The sequence below is a fragment of the Mercenaria mercenaria genome, unplaced genomic scaffold (genome assembly GCF_021730395.1).
Source record: "Mercenaria mercenaria strain notata unplaced genomic scaffold, MADL_Memer_1 contig_4982, whole genome shotgun sequence".
NCBI classification, from domain to species: domain Eukaryota; kingdom Metazoa; phylum Mollusca; class Bivalvia; order Venerida; family Veneridae; genus Mercenaria; species Mercenaria mercenaria.
This window is the reverse complement of record NW_026463256.1, coordinates 242-19,111: the sequence shown is the minus strand read 5'-3', so window position 1 is coordinate 19,111 and position 18,870 is coordinate 242. Positions and strand designations below refer to the sequence as shown.

The 18,870-nt window shown below is 36.6% G+C and overlaps 1 protein-coding gene across 2 annotated transcripts in view; it reads left to right on the top strand.

Annotated features, from left to right (window-relative positions):
• Positions 1-18,560, top strand: part of LOC123566694 (uncharacterized) — a 44,797-nt gene extending 26,237 nt beyond the window's left edge. For both annotated transcript variants that reach the window (XM_045361004.2, XM_045361003.2), the window contains exons 5-6: positions 10,434-10,503; positions 15,633-18,560. In XM_045361004.2, the coding sequence (XP_045216939.2) occupies positions 10,434-10,503; positions 15,633-18,238 (2,676 nt within the window). In that variant the 3' untranslated portion in view covers positions 18,239-18,560. The remainder of the gene's footprint in view (positions 1-10,433; positions 10,504-15,632) is intronic.
• Positions 18,561-18,870: the final 310 nt, after the last annotated feature.

The following is an 18,870-nucleotide window of genomic DNA, read 5'->3' as shown; positions in this document are numbered from 1 at the left end:
GGTGCTGATGAGATGATTAGAGGAGTGCAACAATACGTATTACTCATTTCCCATCCAACACCCTCCAAAAGGACTATTACGGCCCCTAATAGATTTGAAATGTCCGAACTGTCCTCTGTATTTTGTGTCTGGAGCAAAACTTCAAATGTATTCAAGGTATTGACTTTAAACTTGAAATATAGGTATATTGTCATGAGTAGTACCCTCAGCCGCCACCACACACACGGTAATTTACTATGCCCCCACCCAACCAAAACAAATCAATTTTAGTTTCTTGTGTCGTGGCACAACAAACCACCCATCCATTCACCCCACCCTCATATTTTTTTTTAATTTTTACTCACTCCTCCTCTGATCTAGAACCCTCCTGGCGTAATATTGCTCCACTTTTAGGAGCTTTTGTTTCTATCATAAAGGACCTCTATGGCTTTATTCAAGTCACTGACTTCAAGGAATTGCTTTTCATTTCTGTTGGTTGAAAATACCGCTGTAGAGGGAGAATTTTCTAAGGTGAGGAAGTTTTCTAGCTCAAGCATTCAAGTATCTGACTTTGTGTTGCTTCTCATTATACCCTAGATACAAAATATTTCAGGGCCATATTGGATTTTCACATGTCCGTCCGTTGATCTGTCCGTCCGTCCATACTATCCGTTCGTCCATAGTGTCCGCTCGTTATCTTCTGAACCGGTGTGAAGATTTTCATAAAGCTAGCGTCAATACTAAAAACCTCAGCAGGTCGACGTGAGGACTGCACCAAACAGTTTGCTATATCCATGGTCAAGGTCACATAGCGTTCCGTGTCCGCTTCATATTTTTTTAAACCGCTAAGATTTTTATAAATTTAACATCAATTGTTTATCTCACTAAGACAAGGTACAATGTACACGACCCTGGTCACTATGTCAAAGAACAAGGTCACACTTGAGAGTCAATAGTGAAATAGCAAATAGCTTAACTCTTAGTCAGCTCCATATCTTCTTAACCACTGGCAAGTTTTTTATGAAAGAAGCATCAAGTGTTTACCTTATCAAGACAATGTGCAGAGCATACGACCTACGTGATAAAGCTTAAGGTTAAGGTCACAGTTAGAGGTTAAATATCAAACATCTTAAATTTGTGTCCACTCCATATTTTCTTAAACATGGGAAGGAGTTTCATAAAGTTAGCGTAAATTGTAACACTCATCCAGACGACATGCAGAGTACACAACACAAATCATAAAGTCTAAGTTCAAAGCCGCACTCAAAGGATCAAATGAATTTAATTTGTGACTTCTGCATGTAAATCGTAAATCTCATTAAGATGACTTGCAGAGTGTACAACCCAAGTAACTATGTCCAGGTTCAAGGTCACACTTGAAGGTCAAATGTCAAGATCACATCATTTTACTTTCCCAGAAACATAGCGGCATCTAGGGTATTAATCTAGCGATAGCTCTGCTTTCTATAAGTCTAGATGAATAATTCTTTCACATGAGAAGGGTTTTTTTTACCTCAACGACCTCTCTGGTTACATTTAGGTCGCTGCTTCTCATTTCTATGGCCTGGAAATCCTCTGCGAACGGAGAATTCTCTCACGTGAGGAAGCTTTTCGGCTCGAGATCCTCTGTAACCACGTTAAGTAGCAGACTTTGAGCAGTACCATATGCCTCTAATTTCTATTAATTGAAACCTCCCTTTGTACGGAGAATTCTATCACGTAAGAAATGTTTTCACCTGAAGGACCTCTGTGGCTACAGTGAAGCCACTTGCATACAACCACTTGAATCTCATTTCTGTTGCAATGGCTGGAAAGCCCATTTCGGAAGACATCCGACGGCTTAAAGTCATCGACGGCTACATTTAGGTCGCTGAATTGGAGCTATGTCACTTGCTTCTGATTTGTACCTGTTGGAAATCCCGCTGTGGATGGAGAATTGTCTCACGTGAGGAAACATTCCAGACATATGATGCTAAAGTCAAGTCGCTGACTTCAAAACTTGCTTCTAATTTCTGTTGGTTAAAAACCTCGCCGTGGACGGAGAATCCTGTAACACCAGAAAGCTATTCAGCTTGATCGAGAAGGATCGGCGGTTCTACGCAGAATGACGAAAATATTATTGTTGTGCTGACTTAACATATCTACAACGGTAGAAGTCGCAAATATATTAAGGTGTATATTTATTGTAAAGTTCTTTTATTTTATCAATGGACCGTATATGATCAGGTATGACGGCAGCAATAATTTAGGAATACGCAAAATTATCAACCATTATAATTAATTAGGACTTATTATATCATCATTGCTTTGGCACGTGAGTAAGCGTCTGACCCAACACGTCTGTCATACCCGACAGAACTAATTTATCAGTATAAATAAAAAAACTAAAACACAATTACCATAGCGAAAACTGGCAAGCAACAAAATAGATGAATTAATAAATAAATTTAATATCATTTGTATCCCAGCGAAAGAACAGTTATCACCAGCGATGACTGCATGGGGAAAACTTGCCAAGGATACACGTACATTAAACAAATCAGTAATTACTTAATAATCATACTGTTCAAAGAAAAGCCAAAATATCACGGAATCATGATATACAATGCAAGTGTAAACTTTGTGAAGTAACCCAAGCATGCTTAGATATATATCAAACCTACACAGGTTTTGACACTATATTCGAGACTAGTATGTACGAAATAAACAGGGATTCGATAACACGGATACTATAATTCTAACTTAAATATTTTATTTTTTTATGTATGGTATAAATTATAGTTTACAAAAGAAGAAATCCCCGTATAGATAGTCACAGTCACGTGATCTAACTGTTCAAACAAGTTTTGTATATGCGCACCTTGAGACAAGTGTTCTCAGCTTTAAGCTGTAACATTTGATAATATTGCATAACTATCATGGCTATTTCACATTATTACCATGTCTAAATTTGCAAAATGCAGGAGTAGGAGAACACAAAAAAGCATTAGATAAAAACACTTAACATACTGACCTTTTTTTAAATAACAGTGCTCATTATGAACAAAAAAAAAAAACTTCCGACCCAGACGTTAGAGGTTTAGCAAAGACTTTTTGAAATACCATTTATTGTTCAAAGTAATTGATAACTGTTATCAAACTGAATCTCCGCATGCCAAAATCATACAACCTGGCAAAATTAATGCCGTCGAACTATGATGGTGCCAAAACGCATCCAACCAGTGGAATGACTATTTTTGTTTTTAATCAATTATATCGAACTTAAGTAAAACAAGCAAATTCGATGAATTGGTATCCGCCGCCGAATGGGGTTGTTATTTGAGGAATGGCAAAGAAATATATCTGGCCAAAAGTTAATGATGTTACTAAGAAGCAAATAATTTCATTACATTTGAACTTAAAAGAACAGAAGTCCTTAAGACAGCACAATCAAGTAATTAATCTGAAACGTGAGTATTGACGGGGGAGTGTGTGTGTATGTGTGTGTGTGTGGGGGGGGGGGGGGGGGGGGGGGGGTGGGGGGGGGGTGCTTACAATTTTACATGTTGATAAATATTCATGGAAGGTTTGAAAAACTAAAATAAGGAGTGACCGGGTGAGTGTACTTAACTTCACATGTTGATAATAGATACTGATGGGGGAAAATGAAAAAACTAGAAATGTGTCCATGGGACACAGATGCCCCCACTACATGACATTAAAATGACAATTTTTTCCCAGGTCAGATGCCATAACTCCTACAATACTGAATGAATCTGGACGCGAAACCCCAGGTGCACAACTGCACATGCTGACCAACATTCCTGTAAACTTTGGTGACTCTAGGTCAAATACTTTTGGAGCTACGCACGACACAACATTAAAATGACCAATTTTTAACTAAGTCAGGGGCTATAACTCCTACAAGACTGAATGAATCCGGATGCGAAACCCCAGGTGCACAACTGCACATGCTGACCAACATTCCTGTAAACTTGGTGACTCTAGGTCAAATACTTTTGGAGCTATGCGCGACACAACATTAATACCATTTTTGACTAAATCAGGGCCATAACACCTAACATGAAACTGAATGAATTCCAGGGCGAACCAGGTGCACAACTACATGCTGACAACATTCCTGAAAGTTTGGATCTAAGTATATACGGAGGACAACGCGACGGAAGACGACGACGGATAGGGCAAATATACCCCCAAAGTGGGGGCATAAAAAGTTGGGGGTGGTGAGGTGACTGGGTGGAGTAGTAAGGTGGGGAAAGGGACAACTTTGCATGTTGATAAATATTCATGGAAGGTTTAAGATTAAAACAACGAAAAAAATGGGGGGTGGGGGGAGGGGGCGGGGTGTGACCGGGTATGGGTACACAACTTCACATGTGGATAATAAATGTTCATAGAAAACAATAAAAGAAGTTTAATGAAATTCTACCAATTGGTTAGTTTGTTATGTACAAATATGTGGATTTTAAAAAATTAAAGGGCAATAACTCTGAAGTTACTAAGAGATCCTGACGAAATTGAGTATGCATTTCCACATTATGGTGTTCTAAATTTATTTCAAGTTTCATAGTTCTAGGTCAAATATGTCACAGGTTATTAACAGAAATTATTATAGTACCCTATATAGTTAACACTAGAAACTACTAAGGGCCATAACTCTGGTGTTACTTGGGCAATCTGACCTAATCTTTACAGGCCGCATTTCCCTATAGTGGTGAACATGCATATGAAGTTTCATTAAAATATTCCAAACCACTTCCTAGATATGGCTCCGGACGGACAGACGGATAGACGGACGGACGACGCCAAAACTATATATAAAAAATATTTTTCTTAGTTTTGTTTTAAAAAAAATGCCTTGACCAAGTTGTTAGTAATTCCATGCACCGACTTAATTAACACGCACTCCTCGACGATATTTATTGTCTTCTAGCTAAAACCGGCCGAGAGATCGCAAGCATCTTCGAAGGCTATAAATGAGACTACAACGCCGACATACCAGTCAAGGTTCATTTTAAAGCTTACATTATCAAGTTGTCTGTACGCTTTTGGTGAAATTGAGGCCTATTACACCATGTCATCCTTAAACCAATATAAATCATGGTCGGCGGTGCATAGCTAGAAAGGACCAACAACCAACCACGGCTAGACAATTAACTTCACTATACGGATTATATTCTCACGCATGACTATTCAATTTACTAGATAATATACTGAATTAAAATATTACTTTGAAAAATACTATTACTTGAATACATATATATGTTTTGGGTACTCTTATATTCCCACTTCGCAATATCATATTAAAATTAAATTAATAAAATTTAAATTCTGTGAAAACGTTACAATGCCGCGACATAAATGGATGTAAACTTAACATGTTTCTTACAGTTTGAGTTTCTGACAATTTAACAGAACATTTACTAACAGCACTAACACCTACAATGTTTGTCCATTTGGGTATTTCATTTAATTTCCTAGAAAATTCTACCCACAATAATCTCACGGAATCAATGCTATTATTATAACTGGTTGCATTCTACATATTTCATTCCAAAGAATCCTTATAGTCTTATAGATTTTGTAACAGAACAAAATAATTGACCAGTTATTATATATCTTTGTATGTTGTTTGAAGAATCATATTCATTGTTCAGTTGCCTCTAGTACTGACACCACCGCCCCCAGGTTTTGCTAAATAAGTTTGCAGCAGTTACATTTTTTATGTTGAACCTTTTGCTCTCCTTAATATAAGTTTGTACTTCTTTGAACAATATTTCGTTCTGGGATTCTGTTAAAGTATCAATGCCAAATAAGAGTTTCTTTGCGCTAAGAGGATGAAAGGCTCTAGTATTAAAGAATAGTGTCAGCCTCTGAAGGCTTTATCGTTTGCAAGTGAAAAAGTAATGCTCAGCATTTTCATTCTCAGCACCACATTCACAGAACGGGCTCGAAAAGAGATGATTGTTTTACAAATCAGAATTTAGATTACTGCAGTTATTTCTAATACGGGCATGATGAACGGCTGGAAACCTTTCACCTTTAACGATAAAAGTTTGAACGTACTGGCGGTTGATATAATTTTTTCTGTTTACTTTTAAAAGTAGATAGTGATTCTGAGTCTCGAATATTTAACGGAAGATCATTCCAAAGTTGTAATGCTGATGGTAAAACAGACTTAGAATAAATTTCAGTTCTTTTTGTTACTGAAGCGTAGTCGGCATTATTTCTTAACCAGTAGTGATTGTCATAAGTCAACTGTAGGGGGAATAACTGTGTCAAGTACTGTGGTAATAATTGGTTTTTGGCTTTGTATATTAAAAGTAATTTTATTTTTGAATTTTTCTTCTGTCGGAGAGTGTTACCCAACCTATCTCATATAGTAATTCTTGTATTGAAACTAATCTTGTTAGGCCAGTAACTACCCGAACTGCCTCATATTGTAATTTTTCTAAGGTTTCCTTTTCATATTGTGCACAATTATCCCAAACTAAAGAAGCATATTCTAGCTGAGGTCGTAAAGAAGAGATATAGATATAGATGTGATACAGTGTTTTTCTTTGAACTTTAAATTTTAGCATTTTCATCGAACCAAGGATTTTCGATGCTTTAGATACAATATTTGAGATATGCTGATGCCATGACTCGCCCTGACTGAATGATGCTTATGATGTTCGGCAAAGTTAAGCTGTACATTGTCAAAAAATAAAGTTGGCCGATTTTCTATTACAGAACGAGAAAAACATAACTTCCTTTTTAGAAGGATTAAAATTAACTAACTATGATGTAATAGACATAAGATCATTATTAAGCGTTTCTTCCATAAAAGCAATGGCACTGTTGATACAGATAGAGAACTATCATCTGCGAAAAGTCTAGTAATACTTGTAAGTGACTCTGCTATATCATTGACGTAAATAAGGAATAATAAAGGACCTAACACTGAGCCTTGTGGAACACCCCCATCTAAATAACTTGAATTTGAAAAAGTTGAAGCCACTGGTTTTTAAATAATCACTTAACCGTCTGATCAAATTTCCAAGAATTCCATACTGTTGAAGTTTAAAAACAAGACCTTTATGCCAAACCCTATCAAATGCTTTGGATATATCACAGAAAATGATGCAAGTAGAATCTCTGTTGTCTATAGCTTTACAGATTTGATTATAAATGTCAATAAGGTGGTATACCGTGGAATGACCTGGTAGAAATCCAGACTGGTTTTGAAATATTAAAGAATTGTCGTGTAAGTGGTTATATATATATTTTTGAATATAATACGTTCCATTACTTTGTCGACGCAGCTAATTGGAGACATTGGTCCAATCTGTATTTTCTAATTAAAGTATTAAGTTTAACAAAGTCGGCTTTTTTATAATTCCAGACTCTTCTTTTGAAAGGTTTGTTAGACTCGAAATCAACTTTGAGGTAAACATAGGTTCCGAAATAGTCACTAATTTCACTTTTTGTTTCATAAGTACCCGAGTCAAAACCATGGATATTGTTTGTTACTGCTATTGGATCTAGTAATGTTTGAGTATTTTGCGTGATTCTTGACGGTGTACTTAAAATATTCAATTTGGTCATGTTATTTACTAAAAGTACATCTTTAAATTAATGATTATTTATATTTAATTGATCTTCATTTATATATCCAACAATTATTACCTGTTGCCTTAATTCTAATGCCATTTCAAGACAACTGTTCAGTTAATCCCATAATTCGACCTTATAATGAGGTGGTCTATATATTGAACATAATAAATAAATTGTTTTTTATCTCTAATGTCCACCCAAACTGATTCTTGAAGTATAATTTCTAAGTTACATAATCTTTTAGGCCTTATGAATGCGGATATATAAACTAGGCCCTCTGAATGACAAGAATTATCCTTCCTGAACATATATTCAAAGCCCGATGACTGCAGATCTATATCATGTATATTTGAATCCAGTTTAGTTTCAGTGAAGCACAGGATATCCATTTCTAAAACGTTTTCTGTGATGAAGTCAAATTTATTCCGTAAATACGAATATTTTGATGAAATATTGAAAGGCAGTGTTCTTTACTAATAAGAGGACCCGGATTACTTTCAACATCATCAGACATACTTATCAAGTATACACAATATATAACATATAGTTCATATTTAAGAGATCATTCTACATTAAAGACTGATTACTTATGTAACAAGAGCTCGTCGAACACGAAATGCCCCCTTGATGCATTTAGTAATTGCACAAAGAACAGAAATTATATGCTCACTGTAAACAAAAGTTCTGCCATTCTGGTTTAATCTGACCTTCACCTTAACCTATTAACCTAGCAAGAATTACAAAGTGATCTTGGTGCCATCCACTGAACCATTTTTGAATGTTCCAAATTTCAGGACTAGCTCAAGGTCAAAATCAAGGTCAAATTTCATTTCGGTACAAAATAATGTGTATGTGGTCCAAATTTGAAAGCTCTGGCTTGAGAAATGTGAAAGTAGGTCACTGTATCAATATCAAGGTCAAGGTTCATTTCGGTAGACAGAAATATGCATGTGATTCAAATTCGGAGGCTGCAGCTTGAGAAATGTGAAAGTAGGTAGTAGGTAAAAATCAGTGTCAAATTTCAATTCAGAACACAGAAATATACATGCGGTCCAAATCTGTAGTCTGTACAATCAGAAATGTGAAAGTAGGTCACTAGGTCAATCTCAGGATCAAAGTTCATTTCAGTACACAAAACTATGCGTGTGGTCCAAATTTGAAGCCTGTACCTTCAAAAATGTGAAAATAGGTCACAAGGTCAATGTCAAGGTCAAAGTTTATTCGGTACACAAAACTATGCATGTGGTCCAAATTTGAAGGCTGTAGCTTGAGAAATGTGAAAGTAGGTCACTAGGTCAAAATCAAGGTCAAATTTCATTTCAGAACACAAAATTATGCATGTGATCCAAATTTGAAGCCTATACCTTCAAAAAATGTGAAAGTAGGTCACTAGGTCAATGTCAAGGTCAAAAATTTTTTCGGTGCACAGAAGTGTGAAAGTAGGTCAGTAGGTCAAAATCAAGGTCAACTCATGTCAAGGTTCATCTTGCCACTCAAAACCATACGTGTGGGCAAAATCTAAATGTTGTAGGTATTGACAAAAAGATTTTAAAAGCTTTTCCCTATATAAGTCTATATGAACCATGTGACCCCCAGGGCGGGTCCATATTTGACCTTAGGGGGATAATTTGAACAAACTTGGTAGAGAATCACTAGATGATGCTACATTACAAATATCAAAGCCCTAGTCTTTGTGGTTTGGACAAGAAGATCAGAAACCGTTAACTGTTCCTGGCCAATGCGACCTTGACCTTTGACCTCAAAATCAATAGAGGTCATCTGCTGATCATGACCAATCTAACTATCAATTCTCCTGACACTAGGCCCAAGCATTCTAGAGTTACTGTCCGGAAATCTTTTTACTGTTTCTGGTCACTGTGACCTTGACCTTTGACATACCGACCTCAAAATCAATAAGGGTCATCTGCTGGTCATGACCAACCTCCCTATCAAAATTTGTGATACTAGGCCTATGCGTTCTTGAGTTATCATCCGGAAACTGTTTAACTGTTTAGGGTCACTGTAACCTTGACCTTTAAAATACTGACCTCAAAATCAATAAGAATCATTTGCTGGTCATGACCAACCTCCGTATTAACTTTCATGATCCTAGGCCCAAGCGTTCTTGAGTTATCATCCGGAAACCGTTTTACTATTCAGGGTCACTGTGACCTTGACCTTTGACATACTGACCTCAAAATAGATAGGTGTCATCTGCTGATCATGACCAACCTCCCTATCAAGTTTCTTGATCCTAGGCCCAAGCGTTCTTGAGTTATCATCCGGAAACCGTTTTACTATTCAGGGTCACTGTGACCTTGACCTTTGACATACAGACCTCAAAATCAATAGGGGTCATCTGCTGGTGATGACAACCGCCCTATCAACTTTCATCATCCTAGGCCCAAGCGTTCTTGAGTTATCATCCGGAAACGGATTGGTCTACATTCCGACCGACCGACCGACATCTGCAAAACAATATACCCCACCTTCTTCGAAGGGAGGCATAACTAGCATGAGTGATTCAGCGCACGTGTCGAATCCAAAAGACGAATTCACGCTTTTTCCAAAGCATGTCCAAAATACAAAGGGAAACAACCAACGTTCTCAAACAAATAAATACTAAGATATTGCTGTCGTCACGATCTTCCTAAATGGGACAGGGTTTCCGTTCGAAGCAAGATGCTAATAATATTCCGAAAAGTAGAAGTATGCAATTGAAAACACAATAATATTTTGTAAACATTCAGTCTATAGACTTTTTAGACCGGTGATTTTCTGTTCCATATATAGTTTACACTGATAATAACATAACCTTGTGACAGGCAAAACATGTTATAATTCATGTATATTTCCAGGAAATGAAAGAACTCAAAAGAGCACAGTCTTCTCAACGAAATCAGTATGAATACATCAGGTCAAAATTAGGTAATCACTGTTTATATTTGATCCTATAAATTTTCATATTAGTTACAGATAGCAAATTTTTTATATTGTATCCAATACGGAAATATAATGGGCGGTTAAGTGGTACAGATGCAAACTGCTGATTGGAATTAAAAATATGTGTAGAATGATCTTATATGAAGAAAACTGCATATTTCGAGAGGTGGATTATATGCTTATTAGTGTCAAGCTTGCCGGTGTAATGAAGTATTTCGACCCCCATAGAATAATGACCCCCCCCCCCCCCCCCCGGTCATTATTCTATAGAAAAAGTGACCTCCAGGTCATAGTACTATGACTCCCCCACGTGAAGTAAACTGAACCTCACGAAGAATATTGACTCCCATAAAAAAAACGACCCCCGGTCATTTGGTCAAATTTAGTGATAACTCATGTATCTAAGGCCTAATTGCTGCATTTTATGCCCCCACTCGGGGAGGGGGGCATATAGATTTGCCCTTGTCCGTCCGTCCGTCCTTCCGTTTGACCATTAGCCCCAGATACCATCACTTGACACAGAAATCAGAGCATTCCGCAACGGGAAAAGGGATTCTATTTCTAGACGCTGTATCTTGGTGTATACATTTTTTTTCAGGAAAATAACAATTCACAATACGTTCACAATACACACCAGTGTCAATAATCCCTGCAAACTTCAGTATGAAGTTATTCTTCATAAGAAAACTGCACAAGAAACTGCTAGCATAGAACTTAGTATTAATAGAAGTTGCAATACTTAGCAGCGGCAGTAAAGTACGGTAGCGGCAACAATAGAAAGTAGTAGTAGTAGTAGTACATGTAATAGTAGTAGTGGCAGTGGTAGTGGCAGTTGCAGTAGCAGCAGCAGCAGCAGCAGAGGAATAAGTGACAGCAACAACAGCAGCAGGAGAAGAAGAGGTAGATGTACAAGACATATTAGTGGAAGCAGGTATAGCAGTATCAGTAGTAGCAGTTGTAGTAGTAGTAGTAGTAGAAGTAGTAATAGTTAGTAGTAGTAGAAGAAGAAGAAGTACATGTAGTAATAGCAACAGAAGTAGTGGCACCAGTAGTAGTAGTACAATCAAAATGTTAACTATTGGCAATGGAGGGTATTAGAGTTGTAGATTTAGTAAAATTGTCCGTTAGGTTTGGTGGGGATCACTTTTTAATAGATATTATCGTCGCCGGTGTTTTACACGGAAAGAGTAACTTTTTTAAATAGAGTAATGTCCGGGAATCGATATTGTATGAGAGTTCGAATGTAGTAATTTCGGCAGTGAGTATTTTACATGGAAGGAGTCACTTTTTCTATAGAGTAATAACCGGGGTCGTTATTCTATGAGATTCGAAGGGAGTCATCTTTAGGGAGTCAGTATTTTACTTGGAGGGGTCAGTTTTTCTATAGAGTTTTCAAAAGGAGTCAATTTTTTATAAGGGGAGTCAATATTTTACAGGAAAGGAGTCACATTTTCTATAGAATAATGACCGGGGGGTCGTTATTCTATGGGGGTCGAAATACTTCATTACACCTGCCGTAAAATTAGCATCTTAAAATGGCACAATATTACCATCGTTTCAGTATAAATTTTTAAGCGTATATTTTCTTAACTACTTTCGGTGTATCATAAGACTTTACATAAACATTGATCTTGGTACGTCGCATACATATACTTTAAGGTAAGGTTTTATAATAATGGTCAAGGTCATTGGGGTCAAATATTTTAATAGTTCTGGCTTGATGGCGATTTTCTCATATTCACTACATCGTTATAACTACTGTCCCTATAATCATCAAGCCATATTAAGGGACAGACAGACCTCCTTTGCCTTAGGGTTTAATAACTCAAACTATGTTTGCTACAGTTTTACGGCACATTTCTCAATTTGACATATATCTCGTATTGCTTCTTAGTACAATTATGTACCGGTATCCCTCATACGCATACTTCTAACCACTAACCACACTTTTCTACCCCTTCTCCTCACCTCCATTTTACGCCCTCCTGCTTCCCCAAAGCCACATAATTCTCTTTTTACATTACTTACATTAGCTTATATCTCATGTGAGTTCTTAGAATCCCCATCGACCACCCTCACACTCCTACCCCGCCACCTTTCTATTTCTTTTACATTTCTTACACTTATATCTCATATCGATTTTAAGGATCCGCCGAGACACCTCTTCCCCACGCCCCTCCTCCACCCCGCCACCTTCCTAATCAGTTTTAGCTCGTCTGATTTATTTTATCGTCACTTGATCGTCGGCGTCGGCGTTGGTTAAATTTTTTGTCTTAGGTTCACCTTTTCTCAAAAACCATAAGAGCTACAGCTTTGAAACTTTGCACGCTTGTTTGTCATCATTAAGTAATTGTGTAGCTCAAGAACCATAACTAACATTTGCATTTTGTCAAAATGATGGCCCTTTTTGTACTTAGAAAATTTGAGTTTCTTGGTTAAATTTTTTGTTTAGGTCAACCTTTTCTTAAAAACTGTAAAGCTACAGCCTTGAAACTTTGCACACTTGTTTATCATCATTAGTTTACTGTGTAGGTCAAGAACCATAACTCTGATATGCATTTTGTCAGAATTATTACCCTTTTTCTACTTAGAAAATTTGAGTTTCTCGGTTAGAATTTTTGTTTAGGTCCACATTTTCTCAAAATCTATGAGAGCTACGGCTTTGAAACTTAGCACTCTTGTTTATCATCATTAGTTGACTGTATAGGTCAAGAACCAGAACTGTAACCTGCATTGTGTCAGAATTTTGCCCTTTTTATGGAGGGGATGGGTGGGACGGGGGCATATAGACTTGCCCTTGTCCGTCCGTTCGTCCGAGAATGGCGACTAGCTCCAAAAGTATTTGATGCAGAGTCACAAAACTTTACAGGAATGTTGGTCAGCATGTGTAGTTGTGCAGCTGTGGTTTCGCGTCTGGATTTATTCAGTCGTGTAGGAGTTATGTTTCCTGACTTAGTAAAAAATTGGTCATTTTAATGTTTTGTCGCGCGTAGCTCCAAAAGTATTTGACCTAGAGTCACCAAAGTTTACAGGAATGTTGGCCAGCAGGTGCATTTGTGCACCTGCGGTTTCGGGTCTGGATTCATTCAGTCATGTAGGAGTTATGGCCACTGACCTAGTTAAAAATTGGTCATTTTAATGTTGTGTCGCGCGTAGCTCCAAAAGTATTTAATCTAGAGTCACCAAAGTTTACAGAAATGTTGGTCAACATGTGCAGTTGTGCACCCGGGGTTTCGCGTCCCCATTCATTCAGTTGCGGCCCCTGACCTAGGAAAATGTTTATATGTACATTATATTATTATTATTATTATTATCATACCAGATTTATATAGCGCCCTTTTCATGATCAATTTCACGTTCAAAGGCGCTTTACATAGTTCAAATGCAGCCACACAGGGCGCATAATTCAGTACAGACACAGAGCGATCTGACCAGAGGGACAGAGTGAGACAAAGCCCCCACGACAGAGAGATCAGAAATCAGATACAGGCTTGTCCGGCTAACTTAGCCTAGCTCGTTGCGAATAGACAGCCTGGTTCTTTAACGTGCCCAGTGTATAGCACTGATACACGCATTATATATGGTTATTTTTTGCATTTTTTTTTAAATGGCAACAAATTGTTTTCCCAAAGTTGATATGTGTCCTTTGTCATGTAGTGGGGGCATCTGTGTCCCATGGACACATTTCCAGTTGTACTTAGAAATTCTGAGTAGTCAAATCCTATTTGGTTTAATCTGATATGTCCTTTTGTACTTGATTTGTTGTTGTTGTTGAAAATGTTGTCTTAGGTATCTTTATTGTTTTACTTCTTTTTCTCTGTTAAAATGAAAAACAATGCAGACAAACACGATTCCATATTGAAGAACAGTGCGTCAAATGGTACTAGAATTTCATGCGGATACTTTATCGTATGATGGCATTTATCGTTTAGTTAACATGAGAATTCGTACAAATCATTGCATATCCCAATATGGAATATATAGCGCCCATTACGGAAGTTTTTTTAACTAGAGCAAATCAGTGTTAGAGATATATTATTTCAATTCTAACACGTTATCAAGGATTGTTATGGTCATCCTTGATGGCATCCTCCTAATATTTCCCTGTTTTATGATGGTATCTTTTTAAGCACGCCGCCATGACGTTTGATGCTATGACGTAATAATTGCGACGTACAAACAGTGAATTGCTGCATAATAACACACAATTTTTAGTCTTCATTGCCAGTGATTATTTGAATAGGAAAACAATTCGGGTCATATTAGAATGTTGTTTAATGTCGCGTTGTCGCGGCGAATTGGCGTGTATCTACCTTAATGAGTCGATGTACGCCATCATTATGGTCTAAACCGGACTTAAGGAACTGTGTATTAGTCATGAAAGCCGTCAATCTGTTTATTTTTAATCAATGAAAATCAGTTGTGACAAAGAAGCAAGGAAAGTGTATTTTTAAAACAATAAATGAAAACTTGATACAGTACAAATTAATAAAACAAACCTGTAAACATAAAAATTGAATTAACAATAAATAGTACAACCAAAAAAGCAAATAGAGTTCATGTAATTAAATATAAATGAAAATATATGGAATGCAAATACAACAATATACAATATAAATCAAGATTTAATATAGATATGCATATATATAATATACATGTGCGAAGATTGAATACGAAGTTTAATGTTATTTGTTTAATGTTGCAAAGTTTGACCTATCATAGCTTATATTTATTTTTTGTAAAATTTGGATAATTATTGCAAATTCGTAATGTTGTAATGTTGCAGTTACGAAATCAACCCGGTTATTATACGAACAGTCATCAGTGGTGGTACTGCACGGGTACCCGCCCATGTCTGAAATTATGTCCGGAGGGAAACATGCAGCATTTGCTTGACAGTGGCCGTGTTATCTAAATTATGTTGGTCTGATTTCGAACCAACACACTTAAACAAATAACACAAACTAAAGACCGGAGATTTATATAAGAAGTGATATAATAATATGTGATATATAAACTATGAGTCCTTTATATTGTAAATTACACTGTTTTCTTTGTTTTACTATTAATATATATTTTATATCCGCTGCTATAATTTATATATTTTTGTTTAGAATATCAAGAAATACTGATGAGCCTTTACAGAAAGTTTCTGTTACAAGTGTCGGCAATACCATTGAAGCCAGAACGTAAACACTGTAACTTCAGCGAGTCGTATGTTAGACCAAGAATGACGCTTGAAAAAAAGGATGGAAACAGAAGACCAAAGGAAACCGAAATCCAATCTATGTCAGATATCTTCACAATAGCCAGAAACCGTGTGAAATCCATTTACGTTCTTGGGGATGCTGGATCCGGGAAAACTACTTTCTGCGTAAGTATGGTAAACTATTGGTGTATTGCACACAGTGGAGAACAGAGCATTGAAGACGAGTTTGACGGAATCAAGGAAATGAAGAAATTTGAGTTCTTGTTTTATATCTCTCTTCGTCACTCTAAAGATGTTGTCAGTATCCAAGGAATGCTCGAAAAACAATATAAAAGCAAAATACTAAACGAGATTTTAAATAAGGAATCAAGAAATATTGTTATCCTGCTTGATGGTTTAGATGAATGGTCTTCTAAATCTGTGACATCCAATCAGTTCCAGACGGAGGGTCTTCCAGAACGTGATACATCTAAGGACTATACCGTCATAACAACTTCACGACCATGGAAAGTTGAAGCGCTGGGAATAACTGACAAGGAGATAGAACAAAGATTAAAACTTCAAGGATTTGATCGATCGTCTGTTAAAATGATGATTAAGAAAACAGTTCGGGTACTGAATGAAACATTTGCAGAAAATAAAAGTTGTAGTGACTGCGAAGATAAGCTAAACAATGAAGCGATTGTCAGTATGAAAAAAGTACCAATTATGCTGCTACAGTTAATTTGTCTGTGGTTTGACGATAAACTTCAATTTTCATCAAAATGTGCTCTTCACTCGTCGATGCTTGAACTTTTCTTTTCTTGGAACGATAAGAAGAAAAAAGAAGAAGAAGAAGAGCGTTTATTTAGAAAAATGAGGGAAATGTCAAAAGATTTTCCACTTATTGAGCTACCTCAATATCTTATGAATAACAAGTTATGTAAAATATACAAATATCTCATTCACGAATTGTCGCGCTTGGCGTATGAGACACTTTTCACAAAGGAAAAGGAGTCGTCCTTGACATTTGAATGTTCTGTTTTTGAAGACCTGGAAATATCGGATGAAGTAAAAACAAGTTCCTTAAAACTAGGAATCGTATCTGAAGATAGATGCCCAAGTTTGTATGCAAGCACAAGTGACAGTTCGTTATTTTCCTTTGTTCACAAGACAGTACAAGAGTACTTGGCCGCGGTGTATATTACTATTAAGTTAAAAGCTCATATCGGAGTGTCGGCCGATTCAGAAAACTCAGATTTTTCTGGTCATTTTGCACCATTTATTAAGGAGGTTTTCAATAATTGCACGACTTTGGATGAAGTATTTGAACAGGAAAATGTATTCATTATACTATGTGGTCTCGAGCCTCAAGTCTCAGCGCCGATTTCAAAGTATATATACGATATTGTTTCAAGGGACAAACGTGTTCAAGAGTACAGACGAATAATGCATAGATCATCGCCGATTTCAGAGTATATATACGATATCACTCCAAGGAACAAACGTTTTCTAAAGTACAGACGAACAATTCATGGATTAGATGGTAAATTTCTCATATTATATATCCAGAATGTTATTTCAGAATGTATAGAAGAGGCGCAAGCATGTCAAGCCAATATTCTGTGTGACTTTTATATAGGGGACGTTATCGTAGAGAGTAAGACAGATTGCGATCATGTATTTACTGATATCAATGAGCAATACATGTTTCTTGATAGTGTCCGCTCCTTTAGAATTGATATATATCAAGCAGACAATCTCAAGACGGTATTGAAATCTTTGCAGAAGTGTCGGAGACTTGAAGCAATTCGTATTCAAACTGAAATAGGTTTCGAGACAGAGATAGAAAGTAAGTGCAGGGAACAAAATGAAGTTGATTTATCCGAGCATCAACAACTTCAGTACCTGAACTACGACCAACATGTTATTATAACACGCGTTAACACTTCAAACCTAGAAATATATGAATGCATATCATTGAAGAGCACAGACTGCGTGAAAGTACTCGATAATCTTTGTACAGCTAACAAATTAACAGAACTTATTTTGCGGTATGATGTAAATTCTCCAGACAAAAATTCTTCATATCGGGTTGTAACAGACAAATTAACAACATTGTTACCATCATTGCACAAGCTCCGTGAACTTACTTTACATGAGTTTACATTCACTGACAATATGCTAAAATGTCCCTCTGAGATGAATAACATGAAGAGAATTCATTTCACTTTTGTAAAAATGAACTTGACAACATGGCGGCAGTTCGTTAATAGTATTACTGAAATGCCACTATCTGTAGAGGTAAAAGCAGAGCGCATGTTTATAACACGAGATGGAGAGGAATGCAACCCTGATTTAGGTTGGAAGATAATAAGTAGGCATAGCAATGGGTCGTTTAATTCCGCGCAAAGAAGTGCGAACTGCGAGGAGGTAGCTGCATTCCAGTATGTTAGAGAACAGAGGGCGTTGTTAAATGTAGAAAAGGAGGATGGACATAGACATTCAATGTGGTTTTCAACAAAAAAGTAAATATACACTGTAAATATTGAGTTCGGAAATTAAAAATGTGGTCTTTATTCGCAGGTGGTCTTTATTCACAGGCGTCAGAGACAATGCGGTCTCTGTCTTTAACACAAGTTTGACTATAATTAGTGTTTAGTGAAATTACAACATGATGAGATATTTTGAGATATTCATTTTGTAATACTACACGATTGTACTTATATTGCCAGTATATAATTGTGTTTAAAAAGCGCTATCTTAACAGTAAGTATCTGTTTATTTATTGAAGATTACTTTTTTGCTCATGTTATTATATATGTAAGAAATTTTATTGATACTTAGAAAAGAGTATTGGCTTGAAATTCATCCAGCTTTGAAGTCACGGCGAACAAATGCGTCATACTTTATTCAAATTACGGCAAACATCTGCCTTATCCCATATTCAAATAACGGCGAGCATACGCCTCATACGGAAAACAAACGGGTCATCTGGTACTTAGATCTAAGATCTATGGATTGTCAGTATTGTACCTTACCTATTAAACTATGTGAGATGTTCTAGAGGGACATGCCACCAAATTAGCGTTTGAATTTTTATAATTTTCAAAATATATGAAAAGTGTCAGTGAAGTATTTAAAATCAGAATCCAATATTTTTT